The sequence below is a fragment of the Ceratotherium simum genome, chromosome 1 (genome assembly GCF_057802395.1).
Source record: "Ceratotherium simum simum isolate JZ-2026a chromosome 1, ASM5780239v1, whole genome shotgun sequence".
Taxonomy (NCBI): Eukaryota; Metazoa; Chordata; class Mammalia; order Perissodactyla; family Rhinocerotidae; genus Ceratotherium; species Ceratotherium simum.
In genome coordinates, this window is record NC_141900.1 from 35643541 (window position 1) to 35671338 (window position 27798).

Consider the following 27798-nt stretch of genomic DNA (forward strand, 5'->3'; position numbering starts at 1 on the left):
CTAAATGTTAGAAAAGTCTACATAATTTCTCAAAACAGCATAAATATATTACAAATATTAATGAATAATTACTAAACATGAAATGTAAAAATATATTAGAATTGCAGTTCTTAATGAGATGGGTAAAGCCTTTCTCCCCCATGTATCCAGGGATAAATATAATAGGGTTCAGCATCAATGTTGTATGTGTGATTTGGTAGATACAGGCGCTAAGAAACTCTTCACCTAAATAAGTAAATAGGCATGATGGAGTTTTGTTAGAGCAATGGGGCTCAATTCTTTGAATTCTTCTCAGTTTTATACCATAGATTACATGGTAATCTATCGTCAAGATTATTTTTAGTGATCTCTCATCTCTCATCATGGCTTAATTAGATGTCCTTCCCTTTTGTGGAAAGCAGAGAATTGGAGTTCATCTGACTTGCAGAAGGATTAATCATCCTATCCTTAGAGTCGTTCATTTCTCCTTTCTTGAGCACTCTCAAAGTTTTTATACCCCAGGCAGTGCCTTACTTAGTAGGTTTGGGATAAGTGTGAGGTATGCCTTTCTACTATCAAGTGATAAAGGAAAGGTGATTGCACAGAGGAGATAGGAAAGGAGAAACAGCCTGGTGCCTTGACCACAGGGAGCTTTCTTGGGTTGATCCATTTTAGGAAAGCTTATCTGAAAACAGGTTCCCTTGAAATAATCCACGCCCACTTACTGCTTGGTAAGACTTCACATACCTCTCCTCCCCTACTGAATACCCTGGTCTCTAGCATTTGTTTTTCCAAGACTTAGCTCATAAGGAGTTAGCACCCTGGCACTGCTGATAAACACTGTGGCTAGTCTTTCATATTTGTCCTGTGAAATGGGCCTTTTTTCTCCCCATCTTTAGTACCTATTTTCTTAAACTTTAAGCTCCTCTGAAAGCTCCCTTATGGCCTTGTAAATAAAACAACTATATGGACACAGATGTTTAACTATCCTGGCCAATCCAATTGAAAGAAAGAGAAAAAGAGAGGAGGGAGGGAAGGAAGGAGAGGGAAAAGGAGAGAGGGAGGAAGATCATAAATACTCTAGAAGATAGGGAGGGCATTTTAAATTATAAGAGGTTGCTTCTGTATAGAGGGGCTATGCATTAGGCTGCAGTTATTCAGGCCTTTTAGGCTTACAGAGACATTAATGGGTTGCCTCCATTCAACATCTATGCCTGGCTTCCCCCAGCAAGGGTACTCCCAGCTCATTCTCAATCTTGTGTCTTTGATACAGGCCTAAAGCAAGATTGACATGAGTGAAGTCATATTGTAACTTAGAATAACCTCTAACCAACCCACCCAGCTGTATATGCTTCACTTACAAGTAGCCTAGGCGATATATAGCTACCCTCCAGGAGATATGCACCTCTGTAGATTCATAATCCAGGCTGATGCATGGTGATAGAAGGCAACTTTGTTCTGTTGAGTTTCTTAGGAATATGACGACCTCCTCAGAGAAGAACATCTATGCTGGCATCCATCACTGATGACAACTGAAAGGCCTGCTGTGGCACCTCCAGTCACGGATGCCAGATAGTCAACATACCTGAACCCCTCCTTCATAGCCGGCTAGTCCTATATAACTGCTTGAACTTTTGTGCTTGTTGAAGATGGTCTTTGGGACATGAGTCCACTATTGTATGATTTTGCTGGCTAATTGAATAAACTCCTTTCTTAACCACCAACTCATCTTGTAATCGATTGGCTTCAGGGTTGCCTCGAGCAGAACGAGCTCTTTCTTGGTTACAGCTTTGGTGATTGATCCCATCTCAGCTCTACAGGTAAGACCTGGTTGTTGGCCTAGGCCAGTATATCCCATATTCCTGGCTATAGGAATTGACTGGTTCAAGATAGCACATAATTCAATCCAAGAGATTTTGCCATGCTTCTAGGGAGAAAGAAAGCATATAAAAAATTTAAATATATGTTTCAGCAGATGCTGCTGGCAGAGATGCTTTCTTTGCTGCTGGACATGAGTGAAGAGAACTAGTCTTAGGAGTCTCTGTAGCCATCTTGCAACCATGAGGGCAGAGGTCTCTTAAAAAGAGATCTAACACTATTTATTTGGAGTACAATTTCTTTTTCTATCTTGAGCTTCTCAGAGCTCTTTTCAGAGCCAAGAAATGGAAAGACAGAAACTGGGAACTGGTCATAGTCATTTGATCTAGGATCAGCCTCTCCCTGATGCGGATAAGTTCCCAAATATTCTGTTATGTGAACCAATGAATTTTTCTTATCGTTTGTTAATTTGATTTCAGTTTCCTGTTGCTTGCTACATAAAAAGTAGTAATTAATATAATCACTACTGTAATCAGAACATCTCTGTATTTATTTTGTTAGTTTTTTTTTTTTTTTTTCAGATATTGGGACTAATATATACATGGTTTAAAGAAAGGATACCATTGCTTAAGAAGATTGAAAAGCCACAGACCTAGATTTTCATTAATTTCAGGAAAGAGATATTGGTGTTTATAGGGGTCAATATATAGCACCTCTCTTTTCTCTATCTGATCTCCAAATGCATTGAGATGCAAATCAAAATGTCAGCATTCTTACCGATGGAGCTGCTGTGGTCATGGTTTAGCTGTATCATCGCAGTGGGCTTCCTAATACTTCAGGCCTGACCTGGCGTTCACAGGCAGCCACAGGCAGTGCTGAACCAGCACAGGCCTGTTTTTGTGAAACTCCTGACAAGGGCATGCAGACATACACAGTCAGTAGACAAGCTGGCTTCCAAGAGAAGAGAGAAAGGAGGGCCATAGTTTCAGCACCCAGCGTCTAATCTCAACTGGTATGTCAATCCTCTTACCTGGAATGAGATAAGTGAGGGGCAAGGGCTGAGAGTTAAGAAAGCAGATATACAAAAATACGTAATTAGAATTGTGGCAAATACTAGGAAGGAAACAAATAAAGCCTTGTGAAAAAAAATAAATGGGTGAAGTTGCTTTAAAAGGGGTAAACTGGCAAGGCTCTATGAGATGACATTTAAATTGAGACTTGAAGGATGAAAATAAGCCTGTCATTCAAATGAGGGGAGGAGGTTGGAATCAGGGAGCATTCCAGGTAGGTAGAAAGATCAGCAAGCACAAAGGCCCCAAGGTGGGGAAGAGTGGGGATGATGGGGAGGGGTGGCACAGGATGAAGCTGGAGATTTAGGCAAGGGCCAAACCATGAGGAGCGGTAAGTGATGGTCAGTAGTCTGGATTTTACTCCAAGTGCAATGGGATGTTGTCAAACCATTGAACAGTTTAAACAGGAGAGTGACATCAACTGCTTTATGGTTTAAAAAGATCCCTTTGGCTGTTCTGGAAATGAACTGGGCAGGTACAAGGGCAGAGACAGGGAGGTCATTTGGAAGGATATAGCAGTAGTCTAGGTGAGAGATGATGAGGCCCTGATCTAGAGTAGTAGCAATGGAAATTAATAGACGATGAAGAGTTTGAGGCGTATTTTGGAGCTAGGCTAGACACTTTGCTGATGGATTAAATATGATTAAATATGGGAAGTAAGGGACAACTTGATTTTTGCTTAGAGCAAAAACTTTCTTTCTTCCTTCCTTCTTTCCCCTTTCCTTCTCCTTCTTCTCTTCTTCTTTGTCTTCTTCTTCTTATTATTATTCCTTTTAGTATGGGAAGAATACATCAATATTTCATTTGTAGACATGTTAATTTGAGATACCTAGTTGAGATTCAACTACATGGATATATGAATCTGGAATTTACATTTGGCATATCCATTTGGGAATTATCAGCAATTAGATGGAATTTAAAGCCATGGGAATGATTGAGAGCACCTGGGGAGAGAGTAGATGAAGAGAAAAGGCCAAGGAATCAGAGGGTCCCCAACATTTAGAGGTCTGATAAAAACAAAGGAGCTAGAGGGGAGATTGAGAATGAGTAGCCAATTGGATAGGTGGAAAATTGGAGTATAGCATCATGGAAGTCAAGAGAAGAATATTTCAAGGAAGCAGTGGCCAACTGCAAGAGCAGTGTTAAGATGAGGATGGAGAGGTCTTCTGCATTTGGTCCCGTGGAGGTCTCACCTTGCCCTTGACAAGAGCAATTTTACTGGGGGAGGAAAATCCAATTGTAGTGTGTTGAAGAATGAATTGGGGGTGAAGAAATGGAAACAGAGTTATAGGCAACCCTTTTGAAAGATTTTGCTGTGAAGGGGAGTAGAAAAGCTATAACGGGAAGGAAATGTGGGGCCAAGGGAGATTTTCTGTGTGTGTGTGTGTGTGTTTAAAGATGGGAGATTTTAAAGCTGTTTGCTGATAGAGATGACCCAGTACGGTAGGAGATGGTGACATGCAGGAGGGAAGGGTTAAGGAAAGCAAGGAGTTCCTTGAGAAGGAAACCTAATCCAGAGCTCAAGGGTAGAGACTGAAAATTGAGAGTAAAGGTCTGTCATGTACCTAACAGAAGAGAAAAAGGAGGTGGGAGCAGAGGTGAGCAGGCAAAGATGAGAGGGGTTCCATCTCACGCTTCTGTTTTCTTACTGATATTCAAGGCCTAGGATAGAGTAATATAGTTATATAATCCCCAATAATTCCCATGTCTCATAACAATACTTTTCATGCCATTATATGTAAATCAAAATATGACTTAATTTATAACATTGTGAAACTTTCCATAGATATAAATCCACAAAGAAAAACAAATTTCATGGTCAAAGCATGTGTGCAAATGTTTTCACTACAAGTATATTCTAATCGACCATATTTAGAATTAAATATAAAAGAACCAAAAGGATTCTATAATTATGATTGTAGATATAATTACTAACATTTGGGATCTGCTTGCTTGAGTAGACCAGATAATTAGAACGTCCTGTTAAATAAGCTGGGGTTTAAACCTATACAGGACCGAATGCTTTGCACAGAGAAAAATTTCCATAGCCAGAGAACTGCATTCTTAACCTGGCCAGGTATTTCAAAAACATGCTGTTTTGGTCATAAGGGAACACAGGGAGTGGGTGGAACGGGTGTGGAGAGAAACATTATGGATGACTTTGTGCAAACTCATCACCACTGTTAGACAAACAACACAAAACCACGGCCACGTCAGTAACATTACCTTTGGCCTATAAAGAACAGTACATTTTTTGCCTATCATCCTCAATAATTTATCTTATTGTTACATAATGTGTTTCCTTAAGAAAACTCAAAGAGCCCTACTCAAGTTATTTCATTTGTCTTCATAGCATTCTGAAGCCAAGAGTAGAAGGGAAGTTGTCTAGACCAGTACTGTCCAATAGGAATATAACACGAGCCACATATGTAATTTAAAATTTTTTCTAGCAGCTACATTTCTTAAAAAAGTAAAAAGAAATAGGTAAAGTTAATTTGAATACTATGTTTTATTTAACCCAATATATCTAAAATATTATCATTTCAACCTGTAATGAATATAAAAAAATTGTTCATGACATCTTTTCTGTTCTTTTGTTGGTACTATGTCTTTGAAATCTGGTGTGCATTTAACACTTAGAGCACATCTCAGTTTGGACTGGCCACATTTCAAGTGCTCACAGTAGCCACATGGCATCTCAGTTCTAGAGAATAGTGGAAAGGGCGATGGTCACAGAATCCAAAGTCCAGGCTCTGTTTCAAGCAAATATAATGTGAGTCAGAGTTTGTCATTGTCCTGTTCAAAATCCTCCCAAGACTTCTCATCACTCCTAGAACAGCTAAACTCTTACCTATAATGCTGAACATGATGCAGCCCTGCTTCCCTTACCAACCTTATGGCCTACCAATTTCCCTTTCGCTCATTCTGCACCCACCCCTGCCCCCGCCCTACCTCCAGACTGTGGCCCTTTCTCTTCCTTCTGCCTGGAATGCATCTTCTCGTGACCAGTCCCTAAATTCACTCAGGTTTTTGCTGAAATGTCATCTCAGGAAGGCCTATGATCTAAAATAGCTCTCCTCTCTAGTCACTCTCCAGCTACTTATCCTGCTTTCTTAGTGCTCATTACACTAAGTACTGAAAGCGTATGTGCACTTTTAAATTTGTTTACTGTCTATCTCCCCCACTGGAAAGTAAGTTCCATGAGGTCAAGGGCGTTGCTTTGTGCACTGGTGGATCACCAGCACCTGGAATAATGCCTGGCACACAGCAGGTTTTTTAAATGGATGTGTGAATAGCGTTATTTTTGGCAGATCATTTAGAGGGTATAGTGCGGTGTTTAAAAGTGTACACTCTGGAGTCAGACTACTTGAGATCAAATTCCAACCTGTCTGCTTACTATCTCTAGTCCTTTGAATAATTGCTTAACTTCTTTAAACTTCAGTTTCCTCATCTGAGAAAGGTGGATGTTAACAATAGCGTCTATTTCATGGAGATGATGTTTTGAGGATTAAGTGAGACAAAGAAGGTAAGGTACCTAATTTAGTATCTGGCCCATAATAAGCATTCAAGAAAATTTCCTACTGCTATCTGTTAAACAGAGATTAAAATGAGTGCCTTGGCTCACATATACTCCTCAAACTACCTCATCGCTCCACAAACACGGCTCTTGTCGAGGTTACTAACACCCCCTCCTCTTTGCCTCTCCAGTGCACATGCTCCCACCCTATCTCAGTCACCCTTTCAGCTCCATTGGATTAAGTTGGCCATTCTCTTCACTGACTTTCATGTACGCAGGCGCTCCTACTGCCTCTCTGCCTGCTCCCTCTCACTCCTTTGCTGACTCCTCTTCCTCCTCCTTTGTTTATATTGCTTCAGGCTCTGCCTTTGATGTTGGTTACTCTATGCTCACTCCTTGAGCAATCTCACCCACTCCTAGGACTTCAATTGCCATTTTTATGCTGCTAATTCCAAATCTACGTCTCCAGCCTGACTTTCTCTCCTGAGCTCCATGTCCCTATCTGCAATCGCCTTAGAGTCATTCCCCTTGGATATCCGATACTGAAATCATTCCACTTCCTCCAAACCTACTCCTCTTCTGGATTTCCCATCTTAATGAATGGCACCCCACCCACCCATTGTCCAAACCGGAAAATGAAGTATCAGTTTTGAGTCCTTCCTCTTCCATCCCACAATCCAATCAATCACAATGTACTCACAAATCTGTTTTCTTCTAACCTTCCTCTGTCACCAGACCTGAGTCCAGGCTGACACCACTTCCTGTCTAGATTCCAGGCCAGACTAACTAAGCTTCCTAATAGACACCTTCGTATCCATTCTTTCCTCCCTCTAATTCTTCTCCACTAATTAACTACAGTAATCTTCTTAAAACGCAAATCTGATCTCACTAGCATGCTCAGAGCCTCACTGCATAGAGCTCCAAGGTGATGGGTAGCTCGCCATTGCCTTTAGGAGAAAGTCAAATTTTGGGGGTAATTTAATTATATATGTTTGAAAAGTTATACATGCACACTTGTTACACATAAACAAAACAGCAGTCCTTCGACACACCCTCTCCCACATCACTGTCCATCACTGCTTATGCTTCAGCTCCTGCTCCCCAGCGGCAACCGCCATCAACTATTTAACTTGATTCCTTTGAAATTATCTCCATATCTCTGAAAAACATGTTTACATTGCTATTTAAAAAAAAATTTCAGTGATTTCCAGTTCTAGAAGATGAAGATTTAGCTTATTTTCACCAAACCCTATGACAGCCATCACATGAACACTTCCCATTCCTCATCTCAACATGGCCACAGCGGGATCCTATTGCATTCAGTACTTGCACTTGTATTACTTTGTAAACGTTATTCACATCTGAGCCACAGAATGCTATGAATACTTTTCCTTTCCTGTACAACTTTTTGTTTTTTCTTGAGTTAATAACTGTCTTTTCCCCCTTGTACTTGGTTTTTGGAATAAAAAGGCTTGACCCCATTTTTGATGTTCGTTGACAGCTTTCAATCTCCACCCCTCTCTCCTATCTCCCTCACATCTGGGCAACCAAGAGAAGAAGACCCGTGTAGGGCCGGCCCCGTGGCTTAGTGGTTAAGTGCACGCAATCCACTATTGGCAGGCTGGGTTTGGATCCCAGGCGAGCACCAACGCACCACTTCTCCGGCCATGCTGAGGCCGCGTCCCACATACAGCAACTAGGAGGATGTGCAACTATAACATACAACTATCTACTGGGGCTTTGGGGGGAAAAAAAAAGGAGGAGGATTGGCAATAGATGTTAGCTCAGAGCCGGTCTTCCTCAGCAAAAAGAGGAAGATTAGCATGGATGTTAGCTCAGGGTTGATCTTCCTCACAAAAAGAAAAAAAAAAAAAAAAAGACCTGTGTAGGCCTTTACGTCTAAGAGCTGATGGGAATTTCAAATAGCACAGACTCTAGCCCATGCTAGGGGAATTCCCCACTGTGCTGACTATCCTTTAACCACAGTAAAAGCCCCAAACCACCCCTAGCCTTTATTCATTTTCTCATCAGACCCCTGCACGAGCCCTTTCCCTGCTGGGAACCCCCAGCTTAGTGTTAGTACTAAATATACCTTATTTATATTCACTCGTGGGTGCATTGTGTCATGTGTCTGGACATCCAAATAAATTCCTGAGTGGGCAATCATACTCACCTTTGGGCAGACTGATCTATATACTTTTTATATACTTATCATTAATACATCCCCAAACTGCCAAGACCCCCAGTTTTGTAATCTTCCCTCAACGTGCTTTAAATGCCATTCTTTTATCCATGCCATTTTCTTGATGCTCTTTCTCCCAGGGCCAGTCCACCAGGTTGGTTGATCTTTAAGCTTCCTTCAGAGCTATGGTCCCCAATTTTCCCTTCACCATCATCCTGCCTTCTCATGTATCTGAACATCATTTCTTGGATTCCATTTTCTCTTTTCTTATTTTTGTTGAACAAATCCTCTGATAGCTTCCTGAAAAATGGAAGTACCTTGCCTCTCAGAAACATTACTGTGAAGTAATGTTTTTGACTTTTCACGTCTAAAAAATCTACATTCTATCTTCCCCCTGAGTTAATAATTTGGCCAAGGAACTCTACATTAGAAATCCTTTTCTTCTACCATTTTCTAGCGTCCAGTGTGGCTGTTCAGAGGTTTGAACTATTCTGATACTTGATTCTTTTTAGAAGCCTGTTTTTCTTTTCTGAACGTCATTAGAATATTCTCTTTGTCCACAGGGTTCTGCAGTTTCATAATGGTGTGTCTCAGTGTAGGTTTATTTTCATCTACTGTCTTGGGAGCTCAATAGGCTCTTACAGTTTGGAAAGTCATGTCTTTTCATTCCAGGAAATTTTCTTGAATTGTTTCTTTGATAATTCCCCCCTCTCCATTTCCTCTGTTCTCTCTTTCTGGAACTCTCGTTATTCAAATATTGAACTTCCTGGACTAGTCTGTACTTTTATCCTCTTTTTATCTCTTCTTCTCTTTCCTTCCTTTTGTTTTTCTTCCTGGAAGATTTCCTCAACTTTATATTTTAAACTTTCACTTGAAGTTTGCTTTTATACCATGACACTTTTAATATCCAAGAGTTCATTTTTGTACTATGGCTGCTACTTTGAAGAACATTTATAGCATCCAGTTCTTGTTTAATGACTGCAACGTCTTATACTATTTCACAATTCTGTGAAGATATTAATAATAGTTTTTTTTTTCCTGCATAGTCTTTATTTATTCCTAGTTGCTTTTCTATGTTAGTTTGTTTTGGCCTCTATCTTTCTTATTAGAGTATTCCATCACCTGTCTGGAGGTGCTTGGCTGTCTGTCCATATCTAGGAGAGAGGCACTGAAATGTTTCGGGCAAAGCTCAGTTGACATGGTTGGGCCTGTCAACTGTGTTTCACTGTCAGGCAACCTGTTGGTCAAAACCATGGGAGGAAAGTGGGGAAAGAAGGCTAGGTATTTTGACATTCAGTTTTACACTTGCAGTAGGTTGCTTCTCAACCTTACCAACTGCTGGCTTAGGATTCAGCTTTCTTGGGACTGACAAGTCAGTTACTACTCAACTATAGTTTTTCCAGCTTCCAAAATTGTGTTGGTGCTGTTTCTTCTTTCATTAACTATGTGCTTTTGGACTTGTGCTTTTGGACTTATGCTTTTAAAAAATCTGATCACTATAGTTTTCGTGGGTTTTCAGGAGGAACAGAAACTACCAGTAGTGTTGTCTGACTTTTCGAATAGGAATTAAAGCATACACAGCCCTTACTGTGTGATTATTAAAGCGTCCAGCTTTTGGCCCTTGATGAATTCACCAGTCTTATCTCATGTCCATTCTATACTCAGACCACCTTTCAGTTTCTTTTTCTTTTTTTTTTCTGGTGAGGAAGATTAGCCCTGAGCTAACATCTGTTGCCAGTCCTCTTCTTTTTGCTGAAGAAGATTGGCCCTGGGCTAACATCTGTGCCCATCTTCCTCTACTTTATATGTGGGATGCCTGCCACAGCATGGCTTGATAAGCAGTGCATAGGTCTGCGCCTGGGATCCGAACCTGCGAACACTGGGCCGCCAAAGCTAAGTGTGTGAACTTAACCGCTGGATTGGTGATACTATACAGGTCATGAGAGAAGATTCTAGAACTGAGAATTAATGTCTTGTGACTCCTAACCCTGTTTTCTTTTTTACTGTTTGAAACACGCCTAGGATGTACCCTCTTCAACCCTACAATCTTTTATACTCCCTGAGTATTGCTACATTGTCCTCTGTATCTGACTTTCATCAAATAACTACCATCATGTTGCTGTTTAAGGGACTAAATCAGTGATTCTCATGTGGTGGGCGTTGTACAGGAATCATCTTGGAGGCTTTTTCAATCTATATGTGCCCCTTCCTCCTCCTGCCCCTCTAGTCCCTGCCTAGGATGGTCTAGAGTAGCCCTTTGAAGATGTTCCCCAAGTGCTATAGACAGAGTATTTGTGCCCCCCCACCCCAAAATCTGTACATTGAAACCTAATCCCCAATGTGATGGTATTTGGAAGGTCTTTCGGAGATGATTAGGTTATCAGCGTGAAGGTCTCACGAATGGGATTAGTGCCCTTATAAAAGATGCTCCAGGGAGCTCCCTTACTCCTTCTGCCATGTGAGGACAGGGAGAAAAGTGGACAATCTCCAACCCAGAAGAGGATTCTCACCAGAACTCACCCACCCTGGCACCCTGATCTCGAACTTTCAGCTTCCAGAACTGTAAGAAATAAATTTCTGTTATTTACAAGCCACCCAGTCTATGGTATTCTGTTATAGCAGCCCAAACAGACTAATCCACCAAGTAATGTTGATATGACTCATCCTCATAGGTAAGGAATATTGGATTAAATATTAGTTATGACAAAACTGCATTTTATTAATCCCTTACTGATGCATGCTGCAATGGTTCAACAATTGATAGTTTTAGAATGTTCAGTTCATTTACAAACACCAATTAAAGTAAAAAAGAGCCTCTTTTTCAAAGTCAACTGTACACCTTTCAATACCACACTTTTAATTTCTTCCCATAAGGTAGGAAACAGCAAAATACAGCATTGGAATTTAGGAGTTTTGATTAATCCATTAACCTCTTTGGGTTTGGCCAGTTCCTTGAACTCTCTCTGCTTCAGAATAGTTCCTTTCCATACAATAAGGACAATGATAATTATACCCAAAGTATATCAAAAGAAAAAGAAAATGTCACACTTTATGCTACAAAAATGCTTTATAAAAGAAAAGATTTTGGTAACAAAAGTGTGTCTCGATCTAAAACTGGAACCTGTGTGATGATCTTGGAGTCTCTTGGCATCTCTAGGCCTATTTCCTTGTGTAACCTTGTGATAATGATAATGTCTCTCGGAGTAGTATGGGTTAAAATAAGATGAGCTCATCAATATATAGCCTATTATAAAACCATAAGTTATTTTAGTTACATTTTAAAATTATAAATAGTAAGTCATTTTAGCTAAGGAATGTGATATGTCTGATGACACCATCAGTATAATTATCCTATGGATACTTTTTCAGCTTATAAGCACTTGATTAAAATAGGCATATGAATGCAGATGAACTGTCAAGAGCCTTGGGAAGAAAGACTAGGATGTTTTTGATAGACGAGCTGCATTCCTGAAGTTAATTGCTCCTAACAGGACTTGTATGGACTGACCAGAAGGCATAAGGTTTTAGTTCACTAAAGTATTAGCTTCTGACCACCTTCACAACCACACTCGGAGTTCAATTATAAGATTGGCCCTTGAAGTTTAATACAATGCATTGAAATTGATGACAATCATTAATGAGGACCCTTTCTTAATGACACATCTGTACCACACACACAATTAACACCAAAGGGTATAATTAAGTGAATTGTATCTTAGTTAGAAATGGTAGTAGATATTTTCTTATATAAACTTCTATTGTACAAATTATATAAAAACGAAAAACAGGAATGAGATGCTATTATAATATTTAAGCATGGTTTAATAGGAGAGGAGAATTTACCAGTATTTCAATGCAAACTTTGACCCTGGTAGTTTATTTTCTTCAAAACTATTCTGAGCTCATTTATGCTGGACATCATTTGGATGTTTTCACAACTTCTTTGTTCTTCCTACAGTCATTTGCAAGTAGATCAATTTACTTAGGTCTCTTGAAATATATGTTGAAAACATAAGAAATTACCTATAAAACAATCAGAAAAATATAGGTCTTTTTCCTGAACAAGACCTGGAGGTTTATATCAGTGGGGAGTGATTTCTGTAAATGTGAAAAGGATTTGAATTAGGAGTGACTAGGCAATGGACGGCTGATAGAACAGGGAGGGGAGAGATGGGGGAGCCTCCATTCACCTGAGTTTATTTATTTATTTATTTATTTAATTTTATTTTTTTTACCCCCAAAGCCCCAGTAGATAGTTGTATGTCATAGCTGCACGTCCTTCTAGTTGCTGTATGTGGGACACGGCCTCAGCATGGCCGGAGAAGCAGTGAACCGGTGCGCGCCCGGGATCCAAACCTGGGCTGCCAGCAGCGGAGCGCGTGCACTTAACCGCTAAGCCATGGGGCCGGCCCTCACCTGAGTTTAAATACACTGGTTTTTGCAACCTTTCATTTCCCTTTCCTTTTTAATTTTAATTTGCTCTTTGTGAAAAAAAAAAAAAAGACAAAAAAAGGAACTCTTAAGACTAGACATTATCCAACAGTTGAAACCTAAAAGGTCGGTGACAAGAGTTTTGGATTCCAAGTACCAGTTTCACTGATGACTCACAGGGAACTTGGTATAAGTCACTTAACCTTGTGCTACTTCAGTTCCTGGATGTGTTCAAAAAAGGAGGATAATGTTTGATCCTAAAAATAATTAACTAGGGTGCTGTTTAGAGTTCTAAGAGGATACTTAATTATGTAAGTTTCCACCACTTTAATAATTACACACTGACTATATGTCTCAATCTTCATCGACACTGTGGCTAAATTCTAAAATTTTACATTAATGAGAATGTATTTTCTCTCTTTAACTTCACTTTCCAACTCTATTCTCCACATCCTTGGCATCCTGGGTTCATGGATTTCTTTTCTCTGATAATATCTTTTCCTACGTTTTCAGGTCAGCAAATCTGCTTCTGCTTTTGCTGGTACTCCAGATTCTAATCAAATCCTCTATACTTCATCTTATTTGGATTAGGATCCATCTCCTTAAAATTTACTGCCAGCATATGAGCCTGCTGTTTTTCTTATATGGACAAGATCCATTTATAATAAAAGCATAATTTATGTATAACATGACTAGAAATTATGTGTCTTAAATTTCACATAATTTTTGTCACTTTATCTATCTTATTTGTATGTTAATTACTCTTTTTAAATGTATCTACCTTTTAGTATATAAGGTAGGAGAGGAGAAATTTCACCATTCAACTTAGAATCAGAATTTTGCGGCTATGAATGACACAGAGGTCACCTAGTTCAAGCCCCTTATTTTATGAATAAGGAAATGAGTATGTCACTTACTTCTCTTAAGGCCACACAACACTTAGTGATAGAATAGGGACTAGAACCCATGAGTCCTGGGTATCCAGCCACTGCTGCTACCACTTCAGGTCTAATTAATACACATGCATGCTTTAATTAATGAATTTGATTAAGGTCAACCCATGCTGGGTGCAGCCCCTGGGTAAGCTTATCTCTTTGTAGTCAGATGTTGCACCTTTAATTCAGGCCAGCCAAAACTATAACCTTATGAACCAGAATTTCAGATGGAGAACTGGCACAGATCCATCCTCCACTGAAAATACACATGCCTCACTGATGCTGGATAGTCATCTTTGTTTCTGAGGACAACACATCTCTTCTCAGTAGCAGCAGTACATTCTACACTCCTTTTGACAAACATTTAATTTCCGTCCACAATGAAACAGGCATTGTACTTTTTATATTGTAGGGTCCTTGCCCTCAGGGAACTTATAATCTAAGATGAAGGCAAACATGAAACAAATAACTGTATAAAGAGTTGAATCCTATAAGTGTACATATCTTTAAACCATCCAGTTAAAAATTTCCTTCTTTGTATCACAGTTTCTTTCAAAATTAGCTGTTTTAATATACAACCAACAAAGGAAGCATATAATGGAAAATAGGTTATTCATAATTGCCAAGGTTTATTTGGTCCACTACCAACAACTGTTTCTCCTGCCAGGTATACTATTGTAATTAGGTGAAGTTTTTTGGAGGTGGGAGAGCTGAAGTTATGAAGTGGAGTAAGTTAAATGAAATAAATATTTTTTTTATATTTTAAATTAGTATTTTTATGATAAAAGTAGTGCATTCTTTGAGTAAAACTTAAAGGTATAAAGTGCGAAAGAAATGTTTTCTCTATTCTGAGTACACACTTTAATAGTTTTTTGTTCTTTTTCCCAGAAATTTTCTATGCATATAGAAATATATTTTCCCACAAATGGGTTAATGGTAAATATGTTTTTTTCACTTACCCTAGACATATTTATACATCAATAAATATTGATATATCTCATTTTTAAATATATTTACCTACTATACCTTTGTATGCTTATACCATAATTTATTCAAGCAGAAGCTGACCTTTTAAAAAGCCAGAAATACTAAATACTAGGGAGGTAAAACAGAGATTTTATATATATATATAAAATATAAATATATTTGAAACAGCCATTGTCAGAGTGAATAAGAGGACGGCCACAGACATATAAGAGTCAAAGTTTATTAAATTAATGACTACTTATTTCTTCATCATGGTGACCAGTAGATAGAACCCATCAGTATTTTGATTGGTTGCTTTTGTCTTTTTATTCATAGCTGCTGATAACTTTCTCCCTAACTAACCTGAGGAAGTGGTAAAAGTCAAACTCTTTCCTGTCTGAGGCCACACTTGTTGCTGTCTGTAATAACTAGATATGGACCCCACATCTGTGCATTTTAACTCATACCGACTTTCTCAACGAATTCTCCACCCTCCTCTGCTCCCCACTTGGCTGCAATTCCTGTCTTTTCTCAGCTGCAATCTATCAAGACCCTATCATGTGCTCAGCGCAGAGCAGAACAAATCCAAGCGTTCTACCTCACAATCTAAGGAAGGCAGGGGGCTAGTTTTTGTTTTAAGATAAAAATCTTTTAACAAAACACAAACTCCCCAAAACTTCCTTTAAACTAAAGAGCATTGTCACACGCTCACAAGCTCTTATTACTTACACAGCCAGATGACTCAAGATTACTAAATTTCTATTCATAAGGAGTTTTCTGGCCTCAAATCAACTCATTCAGGCCCTCCCCCATCTTCCTTCTTTCTCCCCTGGGAGAGTGACGTTCGGAGCGTTCGCTGTACCAAGTTTTAGTAGAATGAAGACGATGTATCTTTGCTTCCTGAACTGTTTGTTCTGGGATTTTATAAAGCCACTCCCACCCCCCCCTCCTCTTAAAGTTCATTTTTTGCGGTGGGGGAAAGAGGAGGTCAGAATCTTTTTGGCCTCTAAGTCTTCCAATTTAGAAATATATTCTAAAATTGAGAAATAGACTAAGCACTTCTGTTTGCTATTTACTATAGAACTGGGTATTCATATCAGAAATCAGCTCATCTACATTCCCATCTGTCACTTGGTGTCAGACATAGGGATGAAGGAAATAGAGCATTAGCCCTGCCTTGGGGAAGGGGGGTTACAGTTGAAGCTTCTGCTTTTGCACTTGACTCTCCTAAAAAACGGGCCCACCTTTCCCTTTGGATCGTTCACTTCACAGCTTCCTTGGCAAAACTGGAAAAAAAACACAAAAGTCACGGTCAAACCTGAGTGCATCCTCGAGGCCTTCCCACTCCCCCGACCCGGAGGCAGTGGTGGCGGCCTCCTCCCAGCCCCCAGCTCCGCGCTCTTGTCCCACACGTTCGCGGCAGGGAGAAAACCACTCAGATAAACGATCTAGACTCAGCCCCTTTCCTTTCGGCGGCCTCGCCACAGCCCGAGACGGGGTCCCCCAGCCGCGGCCCGCTCCCAGCTCCGCCGGTTCGCGGCCCTCCGCGGGCCCGGGTCCTCGCGCGCGGGCGGGGCGGGGCGGGGAGGGCACGGCCGGGGGAGGAGCGCGGGGGCGGCCGGGAGGGGGCGCCGCGGGGAGGGCCGCCGAGGACGCGGGCTCCGAGCGGGGGGCCGAGGTCGCGCCGGGGTCCCGCGCCCGGGGGCCTTCGCCGAGGGGGAGGCGGGGCGGCGGCGGCGGGAGGGGCGGTGAGGGCGGGGCGGGTGGCGGTTCCGCGCCGCTGCTCTTTCTTCCGAGCGTCCGAAAGTCGGGGCTGACAACTCCCCGCCGCGCCCCGCGCGCTCGGAGACCCCCGGCTCCCGCACCTTGTCCCCGGCCCGCCCCCGCCCCGCCCCCGGCCGCGCCGCCCCCACTGCCGGCCGCCGGCCGCGCTCCTCTCGGTTACAAAGGAGGGAAAATGAGCCGGGCGGCGGCGGTGCAGCGCGGGGCCCCCACGGCAGCGGCGATCGCGGCCGCCCCCGGCACCACGTAGAACGCCCCCGCCCGCCCAGCCGCGGCCCAGGCCCGCGCGCAGCCTGCCGCTCGCCGCTCGCCTCCCGAGCCCTGCGCGTCGCCTCCCGGCCGGAGGAGGAGGTGGAGGAGGAGGAGGCGGCGCCGCCTTCCCCGCGCCGCGCGCCCTCGCCGTTGTCTTCTCTCCGCTCTGGACCAGTTTGGGGAAGTTGCCGGGGCCCCGTGTCGCCCAGATGTGCGACCTCATTGAGCCCCAGCCGGCCGAGAAGATCGGCAAGATGAAGAAGTTGCGGAGAACTTTGTCGGAGAGTTTCAGCCGCATTGGTGAGTGGCGCGCTGCCCCGGGCACCCGGCCCGGCGCCCCGGCGCCCGCTCCCTCGCCCCGCGCTTCTGGCGCTAGCCAGGCGGCGGCCACCCGGGGCTGGCGTGGGGGGCGCGGCGCGGCGCTGCGCGCGGAGGGTGGAGGGAACAGTGCCGGGACCTGGGGGAGGGCGGCGACGGAAACGAGAGACACCCCTCTCCCTCAGATTCGGGAGATTCATTTATGGATGATCTTAAGCCAACAGTTTGGGTCCCCTTGCCTCGCCACTAGCGCTCGGGCTCTCGCGCCCGCGGGGGACAGGCGAGGGAACGCCCCGGCCCCCGCTGCGCGCGGGGCTGCGCGGCCGCCTGGGTCACTTGTTATTTTTTGCGCGCAGGCTTTGGTATTGGGTGTGTAGTCAATAATTTAGCGTTTGAAATTGGTGAAACGTTGAGTTGTGCCTTGGTATTGTTTAACACATCCAACCTAAGGAGAAGTGGGACAGATACCATGGGACCTTTTGTTCGGTACTTCGAGTCCTCGAAAGCGAGCTTTGGGTGTTCTGCCCCGAGGTCTCTGAATCTTTCCATTGCTGCAGAGAAATGCGCGCTGTGAACTTGGAACATTTAGGAATGTCTTCCGAACTTCTTCCATTTACTAGAGCTCCTGCTATTGTCTTCAAACCGACCAACCGACCAACAAATAAAAACCGACCGAGAAATGTTTTTAGGACATTTAAGAATAAATTCATGTCACAGACTATAACAGGGTGACAACAGTATCACATGGAATGGGTTTGTTAGATTTCTAGGGTTGGCCATAGAAAAACCTCTTTGAACCTTACTTAAGACGGTAGCAGCCTCCTCTAACATCATAATTTTCATTTATACCGGTAACTGCTTTCAGCAAGAAAATCGCACAAGCGCTAAGAATAACCCCTCAGAGTCCCTAAGAAGCCTTCTAGCCTTTGTTTCCCTTGTTTAACGTGTCATCCACGTTAATGAAGGTGTTAAGGGAAATTAAGCATAAGGTGCTTAATTCCTTAAAATAAACCCCTGGAGCGCATATGAGTATTGTAGCCATCCTTCCATCCATTTATTTAAAAATCATTATATAAGTGCATTGTAAAGTATGTAAACTTTCTTCAAGTAAGAGAAAATATGGATCAAAATTTAGCCTAGCTTTCTTTGTTGTCTTTTAACTTAAAATTTCATAGAGGTATCCAAAAGCTTTCCCAAGGTGACTGTCAAGTTATGGTGTGAATCCAATATGTGTTCCTGGTTTTATTTATTAAATGTATTGGATATTTGAATTTCACTCTGACAAGTTAGAGTTGCATACGAAGAGTCCCTACATTCAAATGAAGTTTGAAGCCAAGAAGAGTGCGAGACAGCAAGGTGTTGAGTCCTGTTCCTTGTTAAGGAGGATGTTTCAGCCCCCCACCCGGGCCATCACACAGGCGGATTCTGGAGTCCATTAAGCCCTGTTCTAAAACACATTAACTGTATATTTACTAATGCTAATGACTCTGTTGGAGCCCTTCCAGTTTTATGTTAAATAATTCATTGCAATTGAGTCTCAGTAAGAAACCAAGGAAATTAATATAAAAAATTCCTTATGTTTAAATAATTTCAAGGTTTTGATCGACAATCAGTGAGATTTGGATTAACTACAGTCCTGGCAAATGGGGTATTATAGTTAATTGGATTTTCTAGCTTACTGAGATTTAGTGATGTGAAACTCCTTTTGATTCCAACTCTTGTTAAAATGTCTTCTAAGATCTAGTAGATTTTATTCCCCCCCTTTCAGAAACAGTACAGTGCAGTGAACATAACTGATTATTTCTTGTATTGATGGAGGATCGTGATTCTGAATGGCAAATCTCATTCTGGAATACTGTAAAAGGAGATAAGGAGGTTTTAAGTGGTTATGATTGTATACCAAGCCCGAGACATTCATTAGAAGTAACATTACAGAAAAATAAATCTTTCTTATCTATGTATTTTCTTGATATTTTATTTGCAAAATCAAAAAGCAAGGAGATCAATCTGATTATTTAAGGATTTTTAAGGTACTGGAGGATGTTGAATTGAGGCTTTACTATGGGATTATATAGTGCATACATTAAGGATGTGGGCTGTGTGTCAGATTGACTGGGGATTTCTGGTGTTGCCACTTGTAGCTGAGTGACCTTGGACAGGTCCTTCAACTTCTGAGCTTCAGTTTTTCATGTACAACTCAGTTTTGTTATTAGCACTTAATGAAATAATGCATATGGTGACCTGTGTGGTGAGTAATAAAGACTCGGTAGCTGCTTGTGATATGTTATCATTATTAATGATTGTATCATGCTGACATAATTGATCTTCTAGTGGAAAGCAAGAGAAGTAAGGGAAGAAGTGGCCACTGACTTTACAGTTTAGCTAACCTGGAAACAGGATAGGGTTTGGAGTTAGGCTGGTCTGGGTTCGAACCCCATTTTCCCTGCTTGCTGTGTGTCTTGGTCAGCTAGCAGAATTTCCCTAAACCCCAGAGTCCTCATCTGTAAATTTTCTTAAGGTTGTTGTGAAGATTAAATCGGATAAAATACATAAAATATCTAGTGCAATATCTGTCACATGGTGAAGATCAATACTGGAGGCTGTTATTATTCCTTCTGATTTCTCTGTTTATCCCCTGTCTTCCTCCTTTCTCCATTGGTACTTCAGGAGGGGATCAAAGAGTGAATGGTTTATTCCTATTGAATAACCCAACATCTCACTATATTCACTCCCTTTAACCATTCTATGATGGCTTTTGATACAAACATACTGACTTTATTTTGCTTTTTTAGTATAATTCAGAAGTGTAGCTTGTTCTATGGTAAAATATGCAGTATCATTGTTTAGCCATAAGAAATTAGTGATCATTTGTAGAAAATGAGGACAATTTTTGAAAGCATGTGATATCCAATCATGTTTATTAGTAATAATTCTGACTATATAAAACTGAATAAAAGCAGCAATGCTAATGTTTAATTTATTCACACGTGAAAAATCATGCCAACTTTGTTACTGCCTACGCCAAAATACAGCTGATCTGAGATTACTGTATTATAAAAGGTCTAATAAAACACATTGGCTTTCAAGCCATAGCACTCTAATTTGTGACATCTGCCAGGGAGTGACTATAATACAGTTATGGTTCTTTTATAAGATGGATGCAATTGAATTTCAAAGTCATCCATTGATTTTAGTAGTGAGTATTTAGAGTTTTCTGCTAAATAGTGTCAGTGTGTTCGATTACTTAGGAATTACTTTGGTTGTCTCCTGTTTTTTGTTTTTTTTTTTTAATTTAGGTTAGTATAAACAGAGACAAATTGGAACTTTATGGTTAAAAAGTTTACATTAAAATCCATTTTCTCTTTTCTTTCCTTGTTTCTTTTTTATTGTGAGTGACAGCCTAGGAGGAGAAAGGCTTTCTGTAATATCTGGTGTAAGATTAGGTCAAGCTGACATTTGTTCATAATCATTTGAATGCATTTCTTCACACTTATTTGGATTATCTCTTAGAGAAAGGAAGTTTATACTCTGCGATATTTGAGATGAACCCCATGTATACTATTTCTTTAAAAGATGTAGTTTGTGAGAGAACTGAATAGAAGGAAGAGGCTGTGGTTACACTGCATTTTTGGGTTTGTTACCTTGTGCTGTAAGTGTGTAATTGTAGAGTCCAGCTGTCATTTGATGAATCCGTTCTGTCAGAAAAGAGAAATGTGAGGTTAAAGGTTCAGACACAAATTTTAACTATTGTACCGTATCCTCTCCCAATGTAGTTTCAAAAGATGTTAATTTGAAAACTGTGAAATGGAGTTTATATCTATAATCCTTTCATGAGAGAGAATAGTGTATGGTTTTCATATGCCAAAACTTTAGTGTGTCTCAAAATATAAGATGGTATCCTTTTACCATTGAGGTAGAACTCATTAATTCAACAGATAATTATCAGGTACCTCCTGTGTGCTAGATATTGTGCTGGCATTCAGATTTGGTGACCGTTGTTACTAGTCCTGGTCCTTAAGGACTTTAAGAGAGACAGGCCAATGAATGGGCGTTGACAATACAGAGTGACAAATTCTACCATAAAGATGAGCATAATTTGCTATTGGAGCGCATAGGAGGGCCACCACTTTAGTCTTGGTGAGATCATGGAAAACTTTCTCGAGGAAGCAATGTCTGAGCAGAGGAGTGAATAGAATATGCGATTATCTTAAATTGGTTAATATATGCCCCTTTGTTAACCAAGAAAAGTGTAATATGCCTGTTATCCCATGATATCCTTGACAACAGTTCTGGGTTTACATTTACATGAATAATTAATAACAATCAGGGAATGTAATCAATAACGAGATGTTGTGTGCTTGTTTAGGTCAGAGCTTATTCATCAATGACCTGATAAATATTTGGCATAGACACCTTTCATTGGCCTTTGTTGTTACTTTTAACTGCTGTTCAGGGCAAGGATTCAATATTTAGAAGAAACTGGTAAGGTGTTGTTCTAGCAATGAAGGGTTTCAGTTAAGACTTCTTGGTCTTAAGATGTTTTCCCATATGGTATCCTGGGCTTGAGAGTAGTGTGCAGGGCGGAGAATCTGGCTTCCTGCTCCTTATATCTTAGAAAATACACCTGCAATTCCCTCTTCTATTTCCTCCTTTTCTTTCTACCTACAGACCCCACCCCTTTATCCAGAATTGTAGGGGAATTGAGAGGACTTGGGGGCAGCAAGAAAATAGTTTAGTCTGGGTGTCAAAGACATTCTAGTTTTCTGTTTTCTTCAACTCTCAACTTGAGAGTCTTCATTTCATGTTTGCAATTCCCTAAGGGATTGTATCAACTGTAGTTCTTATTGGCTGCTTTGCTTAAGAAAACCCATGGCTAAGTTTCCAGAACTTTTGTCATGTCCAAAGTAAATATATTTAAAAGTTTGTACTGTGAATTATAAGCTAGCTGCTGTAGCTTTGCATCTTGCATGGCAGCCACATAATGTGTTTTCCATTAATCTTTGTTAAATGAGCTAGTATGAGGCTGTACGATAATTGACTTTGTATTTGAAATCAATGAGCTAATCATTTCTTATTCCAAAAAAATTATTTATTTAGATGGAGCAATTTGTCTGTATTTACATAGGTCACTAATATTTTGAAAAGGAATCACTAGTCAAGTATGTTAATTAAAGGACGTGCCTTGGGTTGAAGGAGTGAGGGGTATAGTCTAGGAACATTGTTGACTGATATTTAAAGAAAGACTTCTAGATTAGAAGTTTTACATTCCAAGTTAAAAGGTAGCCATTAAGAATCATGTAGGATCTTATATCTTTCTATCAAAATAGGTTATTTTAGATTTAATGTAACAAGTCAAATACATAATAAAATATGTGTGAGAAATTGAATGCGAGATAAGCCTTTTGAGACTGGGACAAAGCCTGTCTTTTTGTTTTCCATTCAGAAGAAATTGTTCTCTAATAAAGGAAGTAGAGAAATCTATTACAGATCAGTTTCTTTTTTTTTTTTTTTTAAAGATTTTATTTATTTATTTTTTCCCCCAAAGCCCCAGCAGATAGTTGTATGTCATAGCTGCACATCCTTCTAGTTGCTGTATGTGGGACACGGCCTCAGCATGGCCGGAGAAGCGGTGCGTCGGTGCACGCCCAGGATCCGAACCCGGGCCGCCAGCAGCGGAGCGCGTGCACTTAACCGCTAAGCCACCGGGCCGGCCCGCAGATCAGTTTCTTAGGCAAAAGGGGAAGACTAAGAATTAAACTTTCAGAAACATTTTATCTCCCTCAACCTACCCTCATCCCCCTTAACTCACCACCACAACTACATAGTTGTTGATGTTTTAAAAAGACAAATTTGTAGTATGAAACAGAGAAAACCTTTTCAAGATTGCTAGACTGTATAATATAAGCTTTGATATGATAGCTTCATTTTAGGCACACGACCTCTCTGAGCTTAATTGCCAAAATAATTTGCTTTTCATTGCTTCTATCAGAACATAGCTTTCCAAGTAAGAGCTACCAAATGCTTCTATCCAGAATAGAACTATCCAGTATAGACAGTAAACACCTATGCACAATTCTATAAATTTGAAACACTTCTCCAGCTAGTGGTTTCAGCTAAATTAGCTACTATGTTTCAGCTAAATTAGCTACTTTGTGCATTTACCTTAATATGAAACAATCTAAGTAATTTTAGAATTTAAGGAATTAGGTGTTTTCCAACTATGCATGAAATACTTCTCTTTCTCTTTAGAGGGATAAAATTCCAGTTCTGAAGCCACGTATACTTAAAATAAATTTTGAGTATTTTCTAGTTCTTATAAAATATTCTGAATGTATCATTTCCTTTGGTGATACCTTGTTATAAAATTTATCATGTGGAAATGTTTGGATGTCTCTGTAGTGCTTATTTTACATGCTTGGTTTTTTTCGTCACGGTACTTAAACTTCTCTAGGATGAAGATCTCATTCAGGGCACTGTGCAAAGTGTGTCATCCTAACAATTGGTTTGGGAGCTCCATACACCAGGTGTAATGATATATGCTCAAAAACCAGAAGTTTAAGGGGAAATTTCTTTAAGATTACTTTTTGATTCTTTCATTAAAATATTTTCCTACTAAAGAAGTGATAGGGGAAAGATATGCATACTTCTTTTCTATCCTTGGGAGGATAGATCAATTTACATATTTATGAAAGTATTTCACAAAAAGGCACGCTGTGCAATTTTCTCTGTCATTTGCAGTTTTTGTATTTGTATCATAACTGTTATTCAGGATGGGGTACGATTTTACTTTCTGAAATGAAAACACCATACTGCTTTGTTTTTTTTTCTGTTTTCTAGAACTTAGATACTTGGTCTCTTTGAGATGTTTCACAATAACTGTTTCCTTTCCCCTTTTTATTTTATAGCTTTGAAGAAAGATGACACCACCTTTGATGAGGTAGGTTAAATTTCTTTATCTAGTGTTAGATGTATTTAATTACTGCCAGGTAAAGTCAATAGGTGCCAACTTCACACTTAGAAGCAGAAAAAAAAATACTTTTAAAAAAACAAGAGATGACATTTCTTTATTTAGTTACAGTATATTATTTTTCAATTTTAAATAATCATTCAAATGAATTTTGGTGGCAATCAAGAGAAATATGTCTTTTTAAGTTAATAGACAAAAGACACCCACAGACTTTTGTCTTGTTGCCTTCTTGATGGTGGTAGTGCCAGTGAAACCCAACGTTGTGTGTGTGCTTAGGGCAAGTCTGGCGCTGTTGGAGAGCTGGGCTCCTTTGTAGCCCTCCTCTGAATCAGGGTGTGATGCGACAGTGACGCCACATATTGTCTGTCAGACTCCCAAAGGAGGAGCTGACTTTTCCTGTTCTAGTTTTCCTATTCTTTGTGTATCAGATCTGTCTTTATCTACTTGCTACAAAGTAGCAAAAAAGCCTGTTTAAATAAGGCAGAGGGTCCATATGTAATTAATAGTGTTCAGAATGTGATTTTTTTCAATTGGACTCAAGTTTTTTTGTAGTATCAGTGGGAATCACCAGAGAAATAATGTGTTTACAAAATGTTCCCAAGAGTGCTATAGAGTGAAGTGTTTCATTGTTGCCATCCAAAGCCACAGTAATTGATCTGTCTTGTAAACTGGGCTGTGTGTGTATATATATATTTTGCATGTTTATATATGAACACAGATGTATCTACTCGATGTGCTTATCCTGCAGTGTAATGAAAGCATGGATTAGTTTGATTGTGGTTGCTTGATTTGTTTTAACAGTTGCAGATTCCGTGAAATATGCTACCTGTCCTCCCTCTGCTGCACTTCTTCAGAGAGGAAAGGACATATGTGCTCATGGAAAGTCCCCTTAGCCATGTGGCTGGCTGTGGTGCAGGGCAGGACCACTCAGGGAGAACCTGCTCCAGACCGGGATTTCTGGATGGGGCCAGTGACATTTGGCTCTCACGGTCTGCTGCTTCATCTGCTGCACCTGTTCTTTCTTTCCCTGGGTCCAGCTCTACGAAGCTGTGTGTCCCTGGACCCCAGAGCAATTTCCCCTTTCAGCCTCCCTGAAACATCCTGTAAAGCTTAGTTATTCTAGACCTGAAGAACAGAGGTATCTTTTCTTCCCCATCTGTAGTAGGTAATAATGATGTTCTCCTCTAAACCTGTATTTCTGGAATTTCTGTAGTGTTACTGAGATGTTTTTAGGAGAATATTTTCTTTCTTCTCAGAAGAAATCAATGTCAGAATATTGGGCACCTGTTCTCTCTCTATAAGGAACAGTCTCCCCTCTAATTATAGAAGTAATTTAAGCTTACATAAAAAACAAAATAAGGAAAAGGAGAAAGAAAAATCTCCCAAATCCTATTATTCAGCTACAACCACTGTTGAATGTTCTTCTTGCTTCTTCCCCCATGTTAAGAAAAACAACAACAACAAAAAGCAAACAGCTCATGTATCATACCCTGCTTTTTTTCTTTTAACCTATAGCATCATATTTTCCCCTGTTTTTATGGATGACTCCTAATCATCATTAGGAATTTAAAAAACCTCTTGTCTTGTTTAAACACGATTGTTAATGATTGTATGTTATTCTGTCATGTGGTTGTGACATTAGCTTTCAAAAAAGTCTGAGGTTGGAGCCTAGATGAAAGTTAAGGATGTAAATGTCACACCTGTACACCTACCCTCCCTTACCCCCAAACCTCTGCACAAAGGTCTGGATTTTGTAATTTGGGGCAAAATTATCCTAGCTTTTACAAAGTGTTTTCTTTCCTCTGTTAAAGGAAAGAGATTGGTTAAATACCTCAAATCAGTAAAGCACAGAATGCTACACCTGGAAGAGACACTGGACAATCATGTGGCCCACTTCACCATTTCACAGGTGAAGAAATTGAGGTCCAGAGGGGCCAGGTAATTTTCAGCTAATCAGGGGAAGACCCAGGGCCAGAAGCCTGGGAGACAGTATTAGTAAAGGCATGCTTGAGTGTAAACCCTAACTCACCCACCCTCTCAAGGGCAATCAACTTACTCTTCTCATGCCTTTTTTTTGGTGAGGAAGATTAGCTCTGAGCTAACCTCTCTTACTAATCCTCCTCTTTTTGCTCAGGAAGATTGGCCCTGGGCTAACATCCGTGCCCATCTTCCTCCACTTTATATGTGAGATGCCTGCCACAGCATGGCTTGATAAGCTGTGCATAGGTCTGCACCCGGAATCTGAACCTGTGAACCCTGGGCCACTGAAGCGGAGCATGAAAACTCAACCACTACGTGACTGGGCAGGCCCCTTCCCATACCTTTTAAAAAATAGAGATATAGTAGTATCTCCCTCCTGAGGTTGTTGTGAGGATTAAATAAACTAAGTATGTGAAGGTTCCAGCATAGTGACTGGCACATAGTAAATGTCTTATTATTGGTATTATCATCGTCCTTGTCTTCATCACCATCATCATCAATGCTCTCATCATGACATCCACCTTCTGTAGTTGAAGGGCTACAAGGGAGATAGAAAGATTCAGTTTGAAATTAAGTATTAGGCCCATGAGGAGAATTACTTTCAGATACTCCTCTAAAATTCCATGTAAGGCTTCATGTGGTGATTTGCATATAAAAACTGAAAAAATTGTCTAAAACCCACCATTTTTTAGATTTCTTGAGGGAATGACTGCATTCAGCTTCGTAATCCCTCAGATGTCTTACACATGGTTAAAATTCAATAAATACTAGTGAATATGAGTAAATATTTGCTGTAGATGAGGAGAGAGAGTGTTGATCCGAGTATCAAACAATGTGGATCCTCACTTGCCACTTCCTAGCTGTTTGAGCAGGTCATTTGATTTACCCAGGGCTCAATTTTCTCAGTTGTAAAACCAATCAGGTAGACCATGATCTTCAAGTTGCTTTCTATCTTTAAGTGTAGGATAGAATCCTACATAACAGTCAACATAAAATTATAATTTTACCAAGATCAGCAAAGAGCACCAGACCTGTGATTATATAAACAGGAAGTCACTGAGTTCTGATCATCTTCAGATAATAGTGTTAGAGGTTTTCTTGAACTCATTTCGTGGCCTTCCGCTTTTCTTCTCGGAGTTGGGGGACTCTGCAGTCCATTGGAATTCAATTAGGATTTCAGTCTTGCAACGTGGTAGCTAGATCAGCTTCTTGGATATGCACCGAGGTGTGGCAACTCTCTCCTTACTCAGTATTTATGAGCTGGAGGGCTCCTTATCTGGAGGAGTGGCTCCTCCAGAGTGCCTGGAGCTGGAGCTTAGCTGCTGCTCCCAGATTCATGTAGAGGGTTTCTCTAGGGTGTGTGTAAATGTTTGACCTTGGACAGAGGAGAAAAAGAAATATGGACCTATTTGAAAGATTTGTTTACTTGTTCTTAAATAGGCTGAAATACCATGACTGCTGATTTTCGTAACCAGCCTGGAATTATATTCAGGAACTGTGTGCTAATGCTTGTGGTAGAGAGAACAAGGCACTTCAGGAGTTAAGTATTGAGGGCTTCAGATATTTACCAATGCAAGGTGATTTTGTTGGAATAGGGAATT

The 27798-nt window shown here is 40.5% G+C and overlaps 1 protein-coding gene across 3 annotated transcripts in view; it reads left to right on the forward strand.

The window, feature by feature from the left end:
- Nucleotides 1-16686: 16686 nt before the first annotated feature.
- Nucleotides 16687-27798, forward strand: part of CDK14 (cyclin dependent kinase 14) — a 550404-nt gene continuing 539292 nt past the window's right edge. Inside the window, exons 1-2 of one of the 3 annotated variants that reach the window (XM_087417863.1) lie at nucleotides 16687-17232; nucleotides 24156-24187. In XM_087417863.1, coding sequence (XP_087273989.1) covers nucleotides 17142-17232; nucleotides 24156-24187 — 123 coding nt within the window. In that variant the 5' untranslated portion in view covers nucleotides 16687-17141. The remainder of the gene's footprint in view (nucleotides 17233-24155; nucleotides 24188-27798) is intronic. The other 2 variants (XM_014788156.2, XM_087417812.1) reach the window with 2 other exon arrangements.